This window comes from Amblyomma mixtum, chromosome 1 (genome assembly GCF_055824585.1).
Source record: "Amblyomma mixtum isolate Tamu chromosome 1, ASM5582458v1, whole genome shotgun sequence".
NCBI classification, from domain to species: domain Eukaryota; kingdom Metazoa; phylum Arthropoda; class Arachnida; order Ixodida; family Ixodidae; genus Amblyomma; species Amblyomma mixtum.
In genome coordinates, this window is record NC_143012.1 from 40,353,164 (window position 1) to 40,368,781 (window position 15,618).

The 15,618-nt window shown below is 49.0% G+C and overlaps 1 protein-coding gene across 5 annotated transcripts in view; it reads right to left on the reverse strand.

Moving 5' to 3' along the window:
• LOC149366108 (3',5'-cyclic-AMP phosphodiesterase 4C-like) overlaps positions 1–15,618 on the reverse strand; it is a 616,957-nt gene that overhangs the window by 287,269 nt on the left and 314,070 nt on the right. Inside the window, exon 1 of one of the 5 annotated variants that reach the window (XM_089548683.1) lies at positions 3,171–5,579. The exons of the other annotated variants lie outside the window; for them this stretch is intronic. Coding sequence (XP_089404809.1) covers positions 3,171–3,328 — 158 coding nt within the window. The 5' untranslated portion in view covers positions 3,329–5,579. Of the gene's footprint in view, positions 1–3,170; positions 5,580–15,618 lie in introns of those variants that run through there. 5 annotated transcript variants of the gene reach the window in all.

Sequence of the window (15,618 nt, forward strand, 5' to 3'; positions counted from 1 at the left end):
AATCATTGCCCCCCTCTCCTCCAATTCATGCATCCTTGAATACGCATGTGCAGCCTAATTGTGATTTTGCGAATTGCACTGTGCACTAACAAACATGGACCATTATGCTTTATATTTAAGGAAATTATTTTTTTTTTTACAAAGCCGCCTTCCATTTACTTTTGACGGTGAGTGTACATCCCATAAAAAGCACTGATGGGGACATCGACAAACTGCCACTTCTATGCTTGCGCGATTCCCACACGCGCATAGGCATTCCATGCCACTCGGTAACTCGAAACCGAAATGCATTCTGGGACTTGTAACTGCGGAAAAACATCGCCACCGGCCTGCTGCTGTATTGGAACTACCCCGCACAGAGTCGGAAGGACAGGGGGAGGGGGGGGGGGGAGTTGAGTAGCACAGATGTCCAGGTTACGAGAACACCAGCACGCGTCCTTGACAGGCCGTGTTTTTCAGCAGCGCACGTGAAAGCGACATGGCTGCTCGAAACAGCTGGGAGCGCCGTAACGTCATTCGAGTCGGTCGCGCGTGACTGTCCCGTCGTCGCAAATATAGAGCGGCAGGAACTGGGAGACACCGCGATGAATATGAATTTTGCGAAAACTGACTGCAGTTGATATCCGTGCAAATACGAGCAGTAAATAAGACCGACAGATCTTTCTCGGAGGACGAACAGCCTCAGCTCAGGGACACAGAGCGGGCATGCACCTTTTTACGGGAAAGGCATAACACTAAAGAATGTTAAGACGCATATTTTTCTAGTAATAGCTTCACACAGAGGAGGGCTTTATTGGTCGGCGCTCATACGCCAACCAATCATGCGGTGCTCGCACGAAAGAAGCTGTGCGAATATGACCTCCGGTAGGTGGCAAGAAGCGTAACACGGCAGGACGAGTCGCCAAACATTCGCTGATTACAAATTGAATTCGTGTCGTCAGTACCGTACCAAAGTTGGAAGTTGATTTAACATTCATTCATTCATTCATTCATTCATTCATTCATTCATTCATTCATTCATTCATTCATTCATTCATTCATTCATTCATTCAATGTAATTTCGTATCTCCCTCAGCTCTGCCGGTCCTGAGGAAATTTCCCGAAAAAAAAAGAGAGAGAGAGAGCTACAGCACGGCTTACCAGAACAGAACCTTAGAACACAGAACTGTTCAGCGAATGGTGGTAGTGTCCGTTTAGCATTCACCTGAGGTGTGTCTACGGAACTGCGATTGCCGGCTTTTTACCGTCATAATAGTCAAGTCAGCAACAGCCTGAACCTCAGCGTCGATATAGAGGGTTCAGGTCAGATTTCGATCAAGCTAAGATCCTCAAGCGACTTGAATCTTAGCCCTGCCGAATTTTGCATATCTTCCTCGCCAACTCACAGCCGAAGCTTGGAGTCGAACGCACGACTTCGTTTACGCATAGCCCCGAAACACTATAACCGTTCAATCACCATAACGGGCAGTGGTTGACACGACCAGCTCCCCCGACTCCACATTCCAGTCTACATGAGGGACTTAGGATTGGTGCATTTTTTTCTTATAGAATAGTGTCAACGAACTGCACACGTGTTAAAATTGTAGAGGCAATAAAGAAAAGTAAGCAAGGCACGTCCATGCACTTACTGTATGGAAGCGTTGGTTCATCCTGTTCAACGCACGCGGTCTCTCCCCCCCCCCCCCCCCCCCCCCCTTCCCAGGAAATGTTCCTAATGCGGGACAGTTCTGAAACATCGAGGGCGTAGCATTTCCATTCTTGAAGTTCGCTGCTCCAGCTCGAAGTCCGCTCACAACATTTAATGTAAGGGCCGCAGATAGGAAGTCTGGTCTGTATCTAGTGACTTGAATTCACACCACATCTGTACACAAACCACATCTGTACCTCTGATTCTGCAAAAATATGGGCCTATATTGTTCTTATTGAGTTCTTAAGCACGTCCAGTGCCAAATATAAACCTCGTTTTGGAAATATTAACAGAGCAAGGTGAAAAACAAAGTATTACGCATACATTACCACAGGTTAGTTTCGCGGAACTTAGCGTAGGATTCATCGTAATGCTCATGATAAACACAGTTTGGTCACGATTTAAAGTCAGATCTCAGCAGCACAAGACTGAAAGTATCACTCACACATTAGCACAGGGCGGCTATAGGGGAATATATCATAGGGTTTATAGCAAATGCTCATGATAAACACAGTTTGGTCACGATTTAAAGTCAGATCTCAGCAGCACAAGACTGAAAGTATCACTCACACATTAGCACAGGGCGGCTATAGGGGAATATATCATAGGGTTTATAGCAATGCTAACGATACATATAATTTAGCCACGATTTTAGGTGAGATCTGAGCTGCACAAGATCATTTGATAGGACACTGTAGAGTAGGGCACTTGGTATCGAAACCAATCTGCCCACGACGCTACGACTTTTGAGAAAATTGGTACCATGTGCAGCAACTAGGTTACAAGAAAACAGGGTTAATTCTACGGGCACTGGTAAGAATCGAGATGGAATCCAAAACAATGCGAAAATAAAATAAAGGGCTGCGCAAGAAATCCCCTGTTCACAACTGTAGCTGCTGCACTGAAGTAAATGAGATCAGCAACCATGTTCTGTTTTGAATCTGAAAAATCAGCAAGCGGATAAGATAGGGACTACAAAACGATAAAGTGTTGTGGTGCCCGTAGAGTCGGCAAATAGCTGCGCTCAGAACAGCAACATAGATCGCCGGGGTGCAAGTGATATGGTCGATCGCAGTAGTCAGAGAGAGAGAGAATAAACTTTTTTGAAACTCACTCTTTCTACCTCGGAAATCTCATTTTTCCGAGTCTTTTGGGGAGGATTAGTAACGTCGGTTCATTTCAGACAAGGTATCGGCCGAGGCACTTACGGGCGCTTGCAAAAAACAAAACAATCGCTTCCCAGGTGACGCACCCCTTTGGGAATCCGCAGGTTATTCACAGCGTTACACGTCACAACAAACCGTAATCTCCTCGCGAAATGTGCTTCTGGTATCTTGCTCCCGCCCGTATGAAACAACAGTGAATTATCGTTCCTGTCTTCTAGGTCACACTGATTCCCCGGCTCGGATCTATATCAGCGTATCATTCCATTATTCCACAACGTTTGCCAGCAGCAAGCGAACAGGTCCTGTAATATACGCACCTGTAGTCGCCAGAGGACACGGTCGTCGCTCCGAACCGAACAACTCCAACTTTCCGGCGCCGAATCTGGATTCGTCTCATGGAGGCCTGCATCGTCATCACGCCTCCCGCCTTGCGCTCGATGCTCCAGTTAACTCCTCGTTGGACCTGCTCAGCCATGGCCCGACTTATTCTCCACCGATTACGTCACGGGGGCGCCGCTTCCGTCACAAAAAGGAGGCAGACTCACAAAGCACGAGAAAAACAACACAGCCCAGACCAGACGGGGTTAGTCTAGACGATGACAACAGCTGCACGATGTCGTCCTCAGACGCACGCAGGGCACCACGACGCGTAAACAACGTCGAGTCTAGCCGCAGTATTCCTCGTCGGCTCCACCTTCTTCGGCGTCGGCGCTAACATAAAGGCGTCGAGCAAGTCCCTGTCGTCCTCGATCAACGTGGAAAGAGGTGGTTGTGGCTTCGCTGGCACAAACAACAACCACAGCGATGACGATGGCGTAGTCACACGACGTGGAGGTGATTCCCGCGGCACTGGCTGACCGACGAGGAGTGTGGGAACAAGAAGGATGACCGCATCAATCAGCGCGCACAACGAGCTTGGTTCTCTTCTTTCTTCTCCGACCTCTTAACTGAACGGCGCTCGCAATAAACGAACGAAAAAAAAGAAAGAAAGAAGGAAGGCGGAAGCGTCGATGCAATTACGCGAACCCGAACACTAAGCGCCTGCACAAAACACCGTTATTAGACGGGCCCCGGAACGGCACGCACAGGCGGGTCGGGACGGCGGAAGTCAAAGTCGCATTCCAAAGTCGGCACAGATGATATAGTACTACCCGCACCAATTAGCGAGCGCGCGAGCGTGGGCAGGCAGAAAAAAAAGAGACAGGTAGGAGCTTGAAAAAAAATTAACACAGCAGCGCACGCACGCACACAGCTCGTAGCTGTCGAACAAGTACTCAAAAACAAACAAGAAAGATTAAGCTCCGGAGCCGGTAGTTGCGTACAAGCGAAGGCCCCACGCTAAGCGGCGTCGAGTGTGTAACAACAGGAGCGGCGGCGGTGTTCCGTGTCGCAACCTCCGTAACTTCAGCGTTGGAAGAGCAAACACTTCACTGCGTAAGCCAGCCTCACTTAGCAAGAGCGTCACTGAAACCTCTGCGACCAGAGAACAGGGAAATCCAATCCGTCACTGAGTAAGGCAGCGGGCACTGACACGGAACGTTGACGCAAATCCGGGCAACAGCGGCGGCGACGGTGCCCTCTTAGGAAAAGGACTCCAGCGGCGATGTCGTCCGCGTAGCACAGTAGCGGCGACAGCGTAGTACGTGCAGTGGCTATAGCAGTGTCGACGAGCGTGGCCGCAAAAAGAGAACTCGGTCCGAGCGACAACTCAACAGTCGCGACTCGTTCTGTCGCCGCCGACCTTATCCAACGGCGGTGCCGACGACGCAATCCAACGCAGAGCGCGAGAGGAGGACGAGGTAGGTGGGTGGTGTCAGTCGATCGTCCCCGATAGCGGAGCGTTTATAAAATCGTCGGCGCAGGAAAAAAACCGCACTGTTTCCCGATGCGGCGACTGTCAGGCTTGCCGATCGCTGCAGACGTCTGTGTTTTCGTTTCTTCGCCGCAGTAACACGACAGCGAAGAGGAGGAAAACGAACAAGAAGCGAGAGGCAATGAGACGGCAGTAGAGTGAGAGAGAGAGAAAGCAAAGCAGTTGAAAGAGAGATGAATGAAGAAAGAATGAAAGTCAAGAACCCTTCCTTCTTCTCTTCTTCTCCTTGCCCACCCTCTCTCTCCTTTAACAGTGCTCAGAACTCCGACAGAAGAGAAGGAGGAGATGGAAAGGGACGAGGGCACGCACGTTCCCGCGTTCCTTCTTCACACAATGCGACAATCACAGGTGCACCACACTCGCGCGCACACACAAAGGTAAACGCAGTGCAGTATAGAAGAGGCAGCAGTCGGGCGTACAGACGACAGCGGAAAAAGAATCGTTCCCCCTTCTGAAGGTCGTCAGCGCGCAGTCTCTGTCGCAGCTTATCCTCCTCAGGAGCAGCGGCCGGAGCAGTAGCACAACACCAGGCTCTTCTTCTTCCCTCCGTTAGAGGTCACGGCGTGCGTCGCGTTCCTCAAAGATTACGACGTCGACCGCCAAGTGAGACGGCAACAACGACAAGCGTCGACAGCGGCCTCAGGGCGACATTTTCCTCCGGAGGAAGGAAGGGTGAAAAAAACACACATATACGCACGGAGACAGAACAGTCGCGTGCTCGAAAGCGTCGCCGCACCATGCATAGTAATGACGGCAATGGAGGCGCGCCGCCGGCGCGCTTCTACGGGATGAGGAGGCGCACAACGGCGGCGTGTGCTAAAGGTAGCAGCAGCAGCGGCGTCAGCCCGCGAAGCGCCGGCACAGCTCTCTAAGCGTCGTTGCCTCCGACGAGGGCGGAGGGGTACCACCACACGTGCAACTCGCGAGGTACGTGTCCCATTCCGAGAGGAGGAGGATGAAAAAGGAGGGGAGAGGGCTGGGGTTGGGTGGAAGGCAGCCAAGATCAAAAGAGAACAGCACCGCGGTCGGCGACAAGAGGAGGAGAAGGAGAAGGGAGGAAAGTGGGGAAGGAGGTGGGAAGGCTCGAGCCTCAACGTCCCACACTCCGGACTCTATACCAGGGGCACCCGCGGCCGCTCCTTCATCGAGGAGAGCGCGCCCGCAGTTTAAACCCTCCTTCCTATTTCCCTTCCCTCGTGTCTCACCCTCTCCCCTGTGGAACGCGGCTGCCGGGCTCAGTGTGCCACCGTATGGCCGTCGGGGCCGAGGCCACTTCGGAATACCTTCATTGCAACAGGAATGCTCAGACGGCTGCCCAGACGAAGACGACGCGACATGAAGCCGTTTGTTGTAGCAGGCCCACGGAAAGAAACGGGTGTTGCCGCGAGGGAAGTGTCTGCCAGCGGGGTTCTGAGCGACGACGAAGCCTGCTCGCCAAGAGTGCGCACAGCACGCGGTCGGTAGGTCGGTCGGACGGAAAAGTTGGCACGGATCGGTCGCCTCCCGAAACTGCGGCGTGCCGCCGCAGCTAGCTAGAGCCCGCTCGTCTCGCAAGACCGCGGGACGACCGGGCTACGCAACGATCGTCGCGCCGCACGCATCCGAACGCGGCACAACGTTGCGCTGGTGTTTTGACTTCCCAGTTCAAGGCTTCCTCTTCCCGAGGTCTTTCTTAGCGTTGTGTATCATTCTGGTTCCTATAAACCAAGATGAACTGCTAGGAAAAGTAGTGCATTGCAGAAGGGTGGAAATTTGAGCGAGGTGGTAGGAATCCATAGTGTTGGATCACCACTGTGGCGCTCCGCCACAGTGGTATTGTAAGATGATGGAGCAACGCAGTAGAGACCACAGTGGTGCTCCAACACTATGCTCCGCCACAGTGGTATTATAAGATGTTGGAGCAACGCAGTAGAGCACCAAAGTGGTGCTCAAACACTATGGATTACTACCACCTCGCCCAAACTTCCCCCCTTCTGCAATGCACTATTTCCTTGCAGGTTGGTGCACCCAGTCACCGCAGCGGTATTCTACTACGTTGGAGCACCACAGTGGTATTCTATTATATTGGAGCAGCACAGGGGGGCACCACAGTGGTATTAAATTATATTAGAGCACCACAGGGGGGCACCACAGTGGAGTGCAGAACCATAGTGGTATTTTGTATACTGGATCACCACAGGGGGGCCCCACCGTGGAGCACCACAGTGGTATTGCTATTATATTGGAGTACCAAAGGGGGCACCACAGCGGAGTACTACAGTGGTATTCTATTATATTGGATCACCACAGGGAAGCACCACAATGGAGCACGACAGTGGTATTCTACTACGTTGGAGCCCCACAGTGTGGTACCAAAGTGGAGCATCACAGGGATATTCTATTATATTGGAACACCACAGTGGGCCACCGCAATGCAGCACCACGGTGGTATTCTATTATCTATGAGCACCGCAGCAGAGCACCAAAGTGGTATTCTATTAGAGTATCGTAGTGGGGCACCACAGTGGAGCCCTAAAGTGGTATTCTATTATGTCGGAGCACCGCACTGGTGCTCCAACATAATAGAATACCACTGTGGTACTCCATTGTGGTTGCCCAGTGCGGTGCTTCAACATAACAGACTACAGTAGCCCAACCACAAGCACTCCTAGGCCCAAGTTCACACACCTCAACGAAATCTGTCGCAACATCTCGAACAACTGACGTCGCCTCGCGTGGTTGCCACATAAGGCGAGCTGTGAGAATAAGCCTTCGTTTCGTTGCGAAACTTGCGTACACAACAGGTTCATTGCCAACACGTTCCGAACATGGCCGCAGGGTGACACTGCAGACGTCGATGAACCGTGTGTCTTCACCGTATCCGTCTCGCTTACATGACTCCACAGCCGATCGCCGAGAGTCAATGCTATGCAACAGCATCTCGCGCAACCTACAAGTCGCTCCTGACTCGCAAGAATCTTGTACGCTGTACAAGCTTTGTGTTGTACCAGCGGTTTGGCGTACGCGCTTCGCGACCTGGTTGCGAAGGCGCGCGTGGCTTGACGCGATGTTTTAAAGGTCGCCCGTTCAGCTGAGTCACGCTGAAGCGACGAGGCCTGCCCGCGACAACGCGAAAACGCGGGAGGAGGACCCTCTTTATCAAGGTGCCGAGGAGCCCTCTCCGGTGTGTACTCTTAACACAGATACACTCATATGGGAGTAAGAAGGGATTAATCTCTCTAGCGCATTCTAGATGAACTCTTACCCCCTTTTTACTCCTTTTCGTTTAGAGTGCAGATAAGCACGTCTTACATACGCGTCAAGCGCTGCTTATAATACGAAGGCTGAGTGGCAGCGCGGCGGGAAATTCGCACAGCTGGGGTCTGTCAGTTCGAAAAAGTGAGTTTTGAGTGGTGTTAGTTTCCCGCTGCTATCTGTGAGAAATGGTTCGGTTTATGGGGGTTTAACGTCCCAAAGCGGCTCAGAATATGAGGGACGGCGTAGTAAAGGGCTCAGCATAATTTCAGCCACCTGGGGTTCTCTAACGTGCAGTGACGTCGCATACAATACATGGGGCTCTAACGTCTCGCCTCCATCGAAATGCGACCACCGCGGCCGTGATCGAACCCGCGTCCTCGGGTCAGCAGCCCTGTGAGAAACGCGCTGCCATTAATTTCGCTTTCCAGAGAGACAGATGTAAGGAACTCTAAGGGAACGTATGACAAAGACTGCTCTTTTACTAGACGGGTTAACTAATTGGCTGGAGAGCTTGATACTGGGCACAGTGAGCTCTGTGCGGCAACAGAATCTGCAGACCAAAAAGGGATTCTTTTTTGGTGCCGGCTTACAGTTGCAGTTGAAGATTCATAGTGATGGTTCAACAGCGCAAACACACACAGACCAAGAAGGAGACAAGACACACACAGAGACAAGAGGGGAGGGGGGTGGGGGGATTGAGTTGGCTGACGGAAGAGAAAATTTGCTGCAGTAATGTACCATCCGGTGAATTTTCCTTTCTTCAGGGAATTTGAAGGGCAAAATAAGCAGAAAACGGGGTTTTCACGCCGTTTCAGGGAGTTTTATTGGTCGGAATTGTCTCATTTTTTATAAACTGACGGCGTTTTCAAGTTTCTGCATGAAAAGAGGTCATGAAATAGAGAATTTCGGTCATAACTGAAGGAATTTTTGGTTACGCCATGACACATCACTGATTTTCTGCTTGGACAGTAAGTGCCGACATTCTAAACAGAAAGGAGTAAAAAGGGTGTAAAGCTGTCCTCTAGCGCACACTCTTTTTTCAAGGGTGTGTACTAAGGACATACTCCCTTTTTATTCCCATATAGAAAAATGCGTATTTACAGTGTAGAGAAGTGGAGGGGAATGGGGACGAAGCTGCATAGCTAATTGGCCTATTATTGGAAGTGGATGGTGTCACCCTGGTCCATTGTAGGACCGCCCTTTGCGAATACATTTCCAACATTGGGCCCACTAGCTATGCTGCTGGACATTTAAGGCAGAAAGCTGGGCTAGTTGGTGTTTCGATTGAGAGGACATAGTAGTAGCGCTAAAAAAAAGGACGACAGGGTAGAGAAAGAAAACACAGGCGCTAGACATCAACTGACTTTATTCCCGAAAAATACCACGAATTTATAGGTGACAATCAGGAGCAAAAAAATCAACAATGAATTCGCGTGCGTGACGGCACTTCCCGATACAGGAACTTCAATTCTTTAGTACAAAGATAATCATTTGGTTTGCTCACACACGATTGCCTTCCCATGTGAATAACAAAGGCTTCGAATACCTCCCACTCCTCCGGGTCTGCACTTAAAAATATCACACGTGTCTTCTGAAACCAAGGGGTACAAGTTTTTTCACTATGTTTACATCGTTTGCAGTGTGTCGCCAAGTGTCCAGGGCCTGATGCAGCAGCTGCCAGATTCTTGTGCTCCATGAGGCGAACGTTGATACAACGGCCAGTTTGGCCGATGTAGCATTTTCCGCAAGATAGCGGAATTCTATAGACCACGTTGGACCACGTTGGACGTCTAGCGGCTGTGTTGTCTTCTTCTACCCTGTCGTACCTGTATTTTAGCGCTACTATGTCCTCTCAATGGTGCTGGGGATGGAGGCTATAGTTATGGCAATCCAGTTCTCCCGGACAGGACCACAGGTAGAGAAGAATCACCCAGCTATCGCGCCCCCTTCTGGCATATATCAGCGAACTCTGACTAGGTGGAATATGTTTAGAGAAGGGATTGCGCGCATGGATGACGTCGCGGAAAAGAAAAAGAAAACAAAAATGCGACGAAAGTAACCGGAACGACATCCGGCCTGCACTAGTGGTGAAGAAGGACGATGGTAGTAAGCGAGCGTACGTAGTGTTTACGCGCGAGACCTCGGGGAGAAGCTCGTACTCCTGGCGCGCGTGGCAGGTTACGCAAGATTCGCATGCATTCCTTAAGCAGGCGCGCCGCGTACGAGCCGATAACAGCCGCGTCCGCGACCTCCGCAGCGAACGTGCGTTACACGAGTAGAGCTAATTTCTAGACGTCAAACTTTGCATGTTAATTTGTGGGGCGTATTCTGTTTCCTTAGCGTCGTAAGCGTCTGGCATGGTTAGGTCTTTATGTCGAGATTTAATTAGCCGCTGTTATGAAAACAGCCGTGGCGTATTCGACGTGAGTTTTACACCTTAGATAAGGAAGAGGGAAACCATGAAGGCTTTAATTAATGTTCAATCCGTGAGGAGGATCCGTCAGCAAGGATATTTAAATTGGAGAACCGTAGAGACGATAACATGTTAATCGGGCGAGGCCGGTTTTGCATATTCAGTGGAAATCACTCCGCTGTACATGCACAAAACTTCCGTCTCATCCAAAGAAGTCATCATGCAGTGAACTATAGCGTTTCAACCCTCTTCAATGACCGCACTCTTTTCTACCACCCATCTTCCATATTTATTACCCTCTTCCCTCCCCTACTCAGAGTAGCACGTCAGCGAATATTCACACCGGCTAAAATCTGTTTTTCATTAAAGAACTCTCTCTCTCTATCAGTGGAAACTGAATGTTTTAACTTGAACTGGAGGTTGAACTGAAAGCGATTCATTCATTCATTCATTCATTCATTATATACTGCCAACTTAAAGACCTAGAAAAGTGTCATTGAAAAATGAAGTGTAGCAGGAGAGAGATTTAGTATTTAAGGAGTAAAAAAAAAAGCCTAAGGAACGTCGATTCCATTAAGGACTAGACATCATAGGCAAAATAAGACTGCCCAAAGAATTTTGCGTTACATCACTGTAACGCCATATTGCATCAATTCGCTTAGAAGTGACGGTCTGTCAACTGTTTTTTCCGAAGGAATGTTGTGGGTCGGTTATTTTTTTTTTTGCAGACTTTTTTTTTTGTTCGCTATAATTTACAGCGGGCATTCCCCGCATTTAGCCATTGTTCGTCTGTTTGTCTGAAGCTGACTTTATAGACAGAACTCTATAGACTATCTAAAAAATTTTGTAACGGCAGCCACGTAGAGATGTATAGACTCAGAGGACACAGCAGCCACAAAGGAGAAGCTCTGGCACGCGTACTTTGCGTGGACCAGCTGCGAAGCGGCAAAATTTTTCCGACGGTATTTACTTTGCGACCCAAATTCTATTTTTCCAACAGAGAGACCAGCCAGCTGCCAAAAGCAACAGAGCTTTGCGATGGCCTTGCCGTTCCTATCTATATCAGCGCTCTTTTCCGGTTCCACGCAAGTGCAGCTGACTGGTCGTGCCATATGAACTGGGGAGGGCGCGGGATTATATGGGACGCCGTTTCGTGGAAACCAACGTCACGCTTGCCTCAGAGCGCGATTTAAACCTGCCATGCCTTGTTTATTTCACGAGCGTTACAGTGGACGTAGAAATATCTGTAATTTTAGAGCGCAGCTCTTTGGCGTCCGTTCCTGGGTTTCGCGTCGTCGTCGGCGTCGGCCTCGTAACCAGCTCCGCCCCCCTTTCGTCCCCCCAGCGCTATCGGCGTCAGCGGCATCAGTCAGTCGCTGCTATCTCTTCCCTCCTCCCTTTATCGTGTTGTGCGCTTGCTGCGCGCGCTTCTGCCCCCATCGTTTGCCGCTGGGTGTACACGCCGCCCCCCTCCCCCCTCTTCCTGCGAGTCTCCGGTTGTCAAAGCGCCAGCTCGAACTTAATTCCTTTCTTCGCTCCTCCTCCAATGCAACCCCTGTGCGGTGGCAATCAGAGAGCCAGATCGGTGGCGGCGGATCTGTATATGTGCACCGCCCGAGCCGAAATTGCGAATACGTGTGAAAAATAAAAAAAAAATTCTGTGATAGCGCATACATGTGTTGCTCGATTTCTTTGCCTCAATCTATCGAAAAGGTGAAACAGCTTATTTGCTGCGCTCAAATTTCGCATTAGGAAGTAACGTAATCGTCGGTAATTTTTTTTACTGCCTCAATAGTTCTAGAGCGCAGCTCTTTGGCGCCCGTTTCTGCGTTTCGCGGCGTCGCCGTCGCCGTTGTCCGTTGTAACCAGCAGTGGACACCTTAGTCGCGATTTAAGCTACGTGGCGGTAGTGACCGATGTGCACTGCATGCGTTGGCATTGACAATGTCGTGCCATTTTAGGAAAGGTAGTGCGCATAACTGTCTCCCTGGTTCAGTGGACGCCTCAATCGCGCTTATACATACATGAGGTCATGAGAGAGATAGATGTGGGCTGCATGCGTTAGCGCTGACAACGGTGAGAGAACTTTCGCGATAAGCCATTAACTGCCATCTGCCAAGGTGACAGGGTGGGTAGGGACTTCAATGTACATATAAATAAAACAGGATTTTTTTTACCAATTATGCGGGAGAACATCCCGTTCCTCTCGCTCGTAACGCCCCCACAGCTATGACAACCTCGCGAAATACTTGAATAGACCTCGTCTTTAAGAACCAGGGAATGGTGCAGCAAGTCCCCTCTATTTCTCCGACCACAAACCTTCCTTCATGACAATCAAGAACTTTAGTGGAGTGTTTCTTGAAGAAGGAATATGTGTGAAAAATAAGTTGTCTGTAATTGTGCACAGATGTATTGCTCGAAATCTTTGCCTCAATCTATCGAAAAGCTGAAACAGCTCATGAGCTGCGCTCAAATTTTGCATTAGGAAGTTACGTAATCGTCGGCAATTTTTTTAGAGTCGAAAAGCTAGACTGACTTATGATCGTTATTTTCTACTGAGAACATTTTCCAAGTGATTCATATCCTTGTCTTTTTTGATTAAATTCCTGTATACTGTGCCCACTCCTGCTTGGAGCCCGAGAAGGCCATCATTATATGTAAATAAAAAAATGACAGTGTTTGTCTGAATTTTATGAAAGTGCGAAAGCAGAATGGTATGAATGGTAACGACGACGAGGACAGACAATTATCCGTGTCTTCGCGCCACAGAGGGAAGTTGATGAAGACGGCTATGCGAAATGCACAGCGCGAGAGTGTGTCGCAGTTTAACACGAGGCACGGCGAGGGATATGCACCCTGGCCAATCCCCTGCCGTGGGTATGTGCCATTAAGCCTGAGGACATCATCATCATTAACATGAGGCATGGTCGGCTGCGGACATGCGGGGGTATGCTGGGCTCGTACTGCACAGCGTGGTGTTTTGTGGCATAAGCATACTCAGACTTTCTTTTTCGACATTATTTCCATGCAATAAAAAAAAAAACTACGACGGTAACTTAGTGCTCTCGTGCACTGTCCAGCGAAGCTGATCTGTTAGCGCCGCCGCGAATTGCAATCCAAGTAGCGGCAATATTTGTTTGATTTATTTACTTTGCTTGGCACAAAGCCAAAAACATCGCAAGATGCTTGGCACAAACCCAGAAATATCCCAAGATCTTGCTCGGGCTTAACCTAGAGGAAGAGTGCTTTCAAGCTAAAAATAGCGGGACGCTTAAGCTTCGCCTTACGGGTATGGCGCGATACAAATTACAAGCACACTAAATATCTGCCTTAAGAGTATGGCACGACAGAGTTAATGGATATTTGCTACTGTATTTGTTCATTAGTACATCTTTCTAATTAGGCATACTAATTAGCATACGTCAGTAAGCATACTAGACCACGTGATGCACTACAAGACACACAAATCCTCCCTTTAATGAAGTTGAACGAACGCGCCCTCATTGGCCAACCTGAATGCACATCCGCCTAACACGCTTTAGAACACTGATGTCCAAAGACCCCAGATAAGGTTGCCGATACAATGGTGTAGGGAACAAAGACTCAGTGAGAGCCTGGGTCATCTGTTTTCTCGAGAGGCTATACAGGTAATCTAAAGAGAAGCGCACAGTGAGGAAATTGAAAGTGTCGGCAACCTCCTTAAGGAATCCCCATAAAGTCCCCTCACGAGCCTGCACAGTCGGTGCGAATAAGTAAGGCAAATGAAAACTAAGCCGCCTAATGAGCACAGCTACCAGAAACGGGTGGTTTGCCGATTTGAAAAAGAAAAAACGGGAAACAAGTTGATGCACGAACAGGTGAACAAGGCCCACTCCACCACCCTCTAAGGGAAGGAACAAGTTGTCACGCCTCATGGGCTCCCATTGAGAGCGCCACACGAATGTTGCAAATATTCTGTGTATTCCTTGCACCTTCCTCCTCGCACAATGCAGGACTTGAAGGACATACGCGAGTTTTGCAAACAAAAATATGTTTTTATGCTAAAACGTTTTTTTTTTTCAAACTACACTCAGCGACGCTGCCTGTCAAGACATTTCTTAATGACAAGGGGATGTTTGTACCCTGGAATGTGAATTGCCGTCTGTGTAACGTGCCTGAGACAATTGATCATTGCTTCATCCCGTGCTGTGATGATTGTGAGGACATTGAAATTACACCATACACTATTAGATTTCTGCCTGTTGGCAAAAACTCTGTTGTGCCTTATGATCTGTTTGTGTTGATGGGACTATTCAGTCTTTGGAAAAGCCGTAAGATGGACAGACATGCCGAGCCACCAAGTTCGTACAAATCTGTGTTTCGTGAACAGTGTGCTTTGGTGAGGAGTGTATATGCTGCACGCGAAGAACCTCCAAGCTGGCTGCCGTGCCTAGATGCATGTGTGTGCCTCCCTCAATTTTGATGTTTTGATGGGGATGCAGTGTTGAGTTAGGGCTATGCCGGGCTCCTATTAAGCAGCCCGGTAACTTGAGACGCGAACCAGTCTGATTGAAGTTTTCCTCCTTTCTACGGAAGTTCTTCCATGCAATAAAGAAAAAAAAAGTGCCTCATTGGCCAAGGGGTAGCGAGTGCGACTGTCAACCCAAGGGTCACGGGTTCGAATTCCAGCTCAATACCCCAGTTTCCTTTGCAGCGTAATTAATTTGCTTTAAATCCTTAGCTCCCATGGTGCTACCTCATAGCTACAATTTACGTCAAGTTTTAATTTAATTCCGCAGCTCAAAGTGTGACGCCACGACACTCACGACGAATCGGTATTTTGTCGACATGTCAAGGCAAACTACGGCCGTTTCTCCGCTCAACGCAAGTTTAACGCAGTCCAGTAAAAAGATCAAATAATCAAATTGTGTATAAGGAAATTCTTATTATATCCTCACAGCACTGCACAAACCATAGTGGTCAATATGATTAAATAAAGGAGAATTGTCAACTGTCAGAGATGCAAGAGGCGTCTTATAAGATCAGTCAACGTAAGTGATAACACTGCAGACTGACAAAATAACCTAAAATTTCAAGTGCAGTGCTACTAGAAAAGTATGTTATAGAATGCCTTTGAAAATTCTGGCACCTATGTGTATGCGTCCGATAATGTGGCCGCCGTTCGTTTTAACCTTCTCGGACCCAAATCAGCCTAACTTTGTCAATTTATTTTCAATCTAATAAAAAAAAAACTGACACCTTT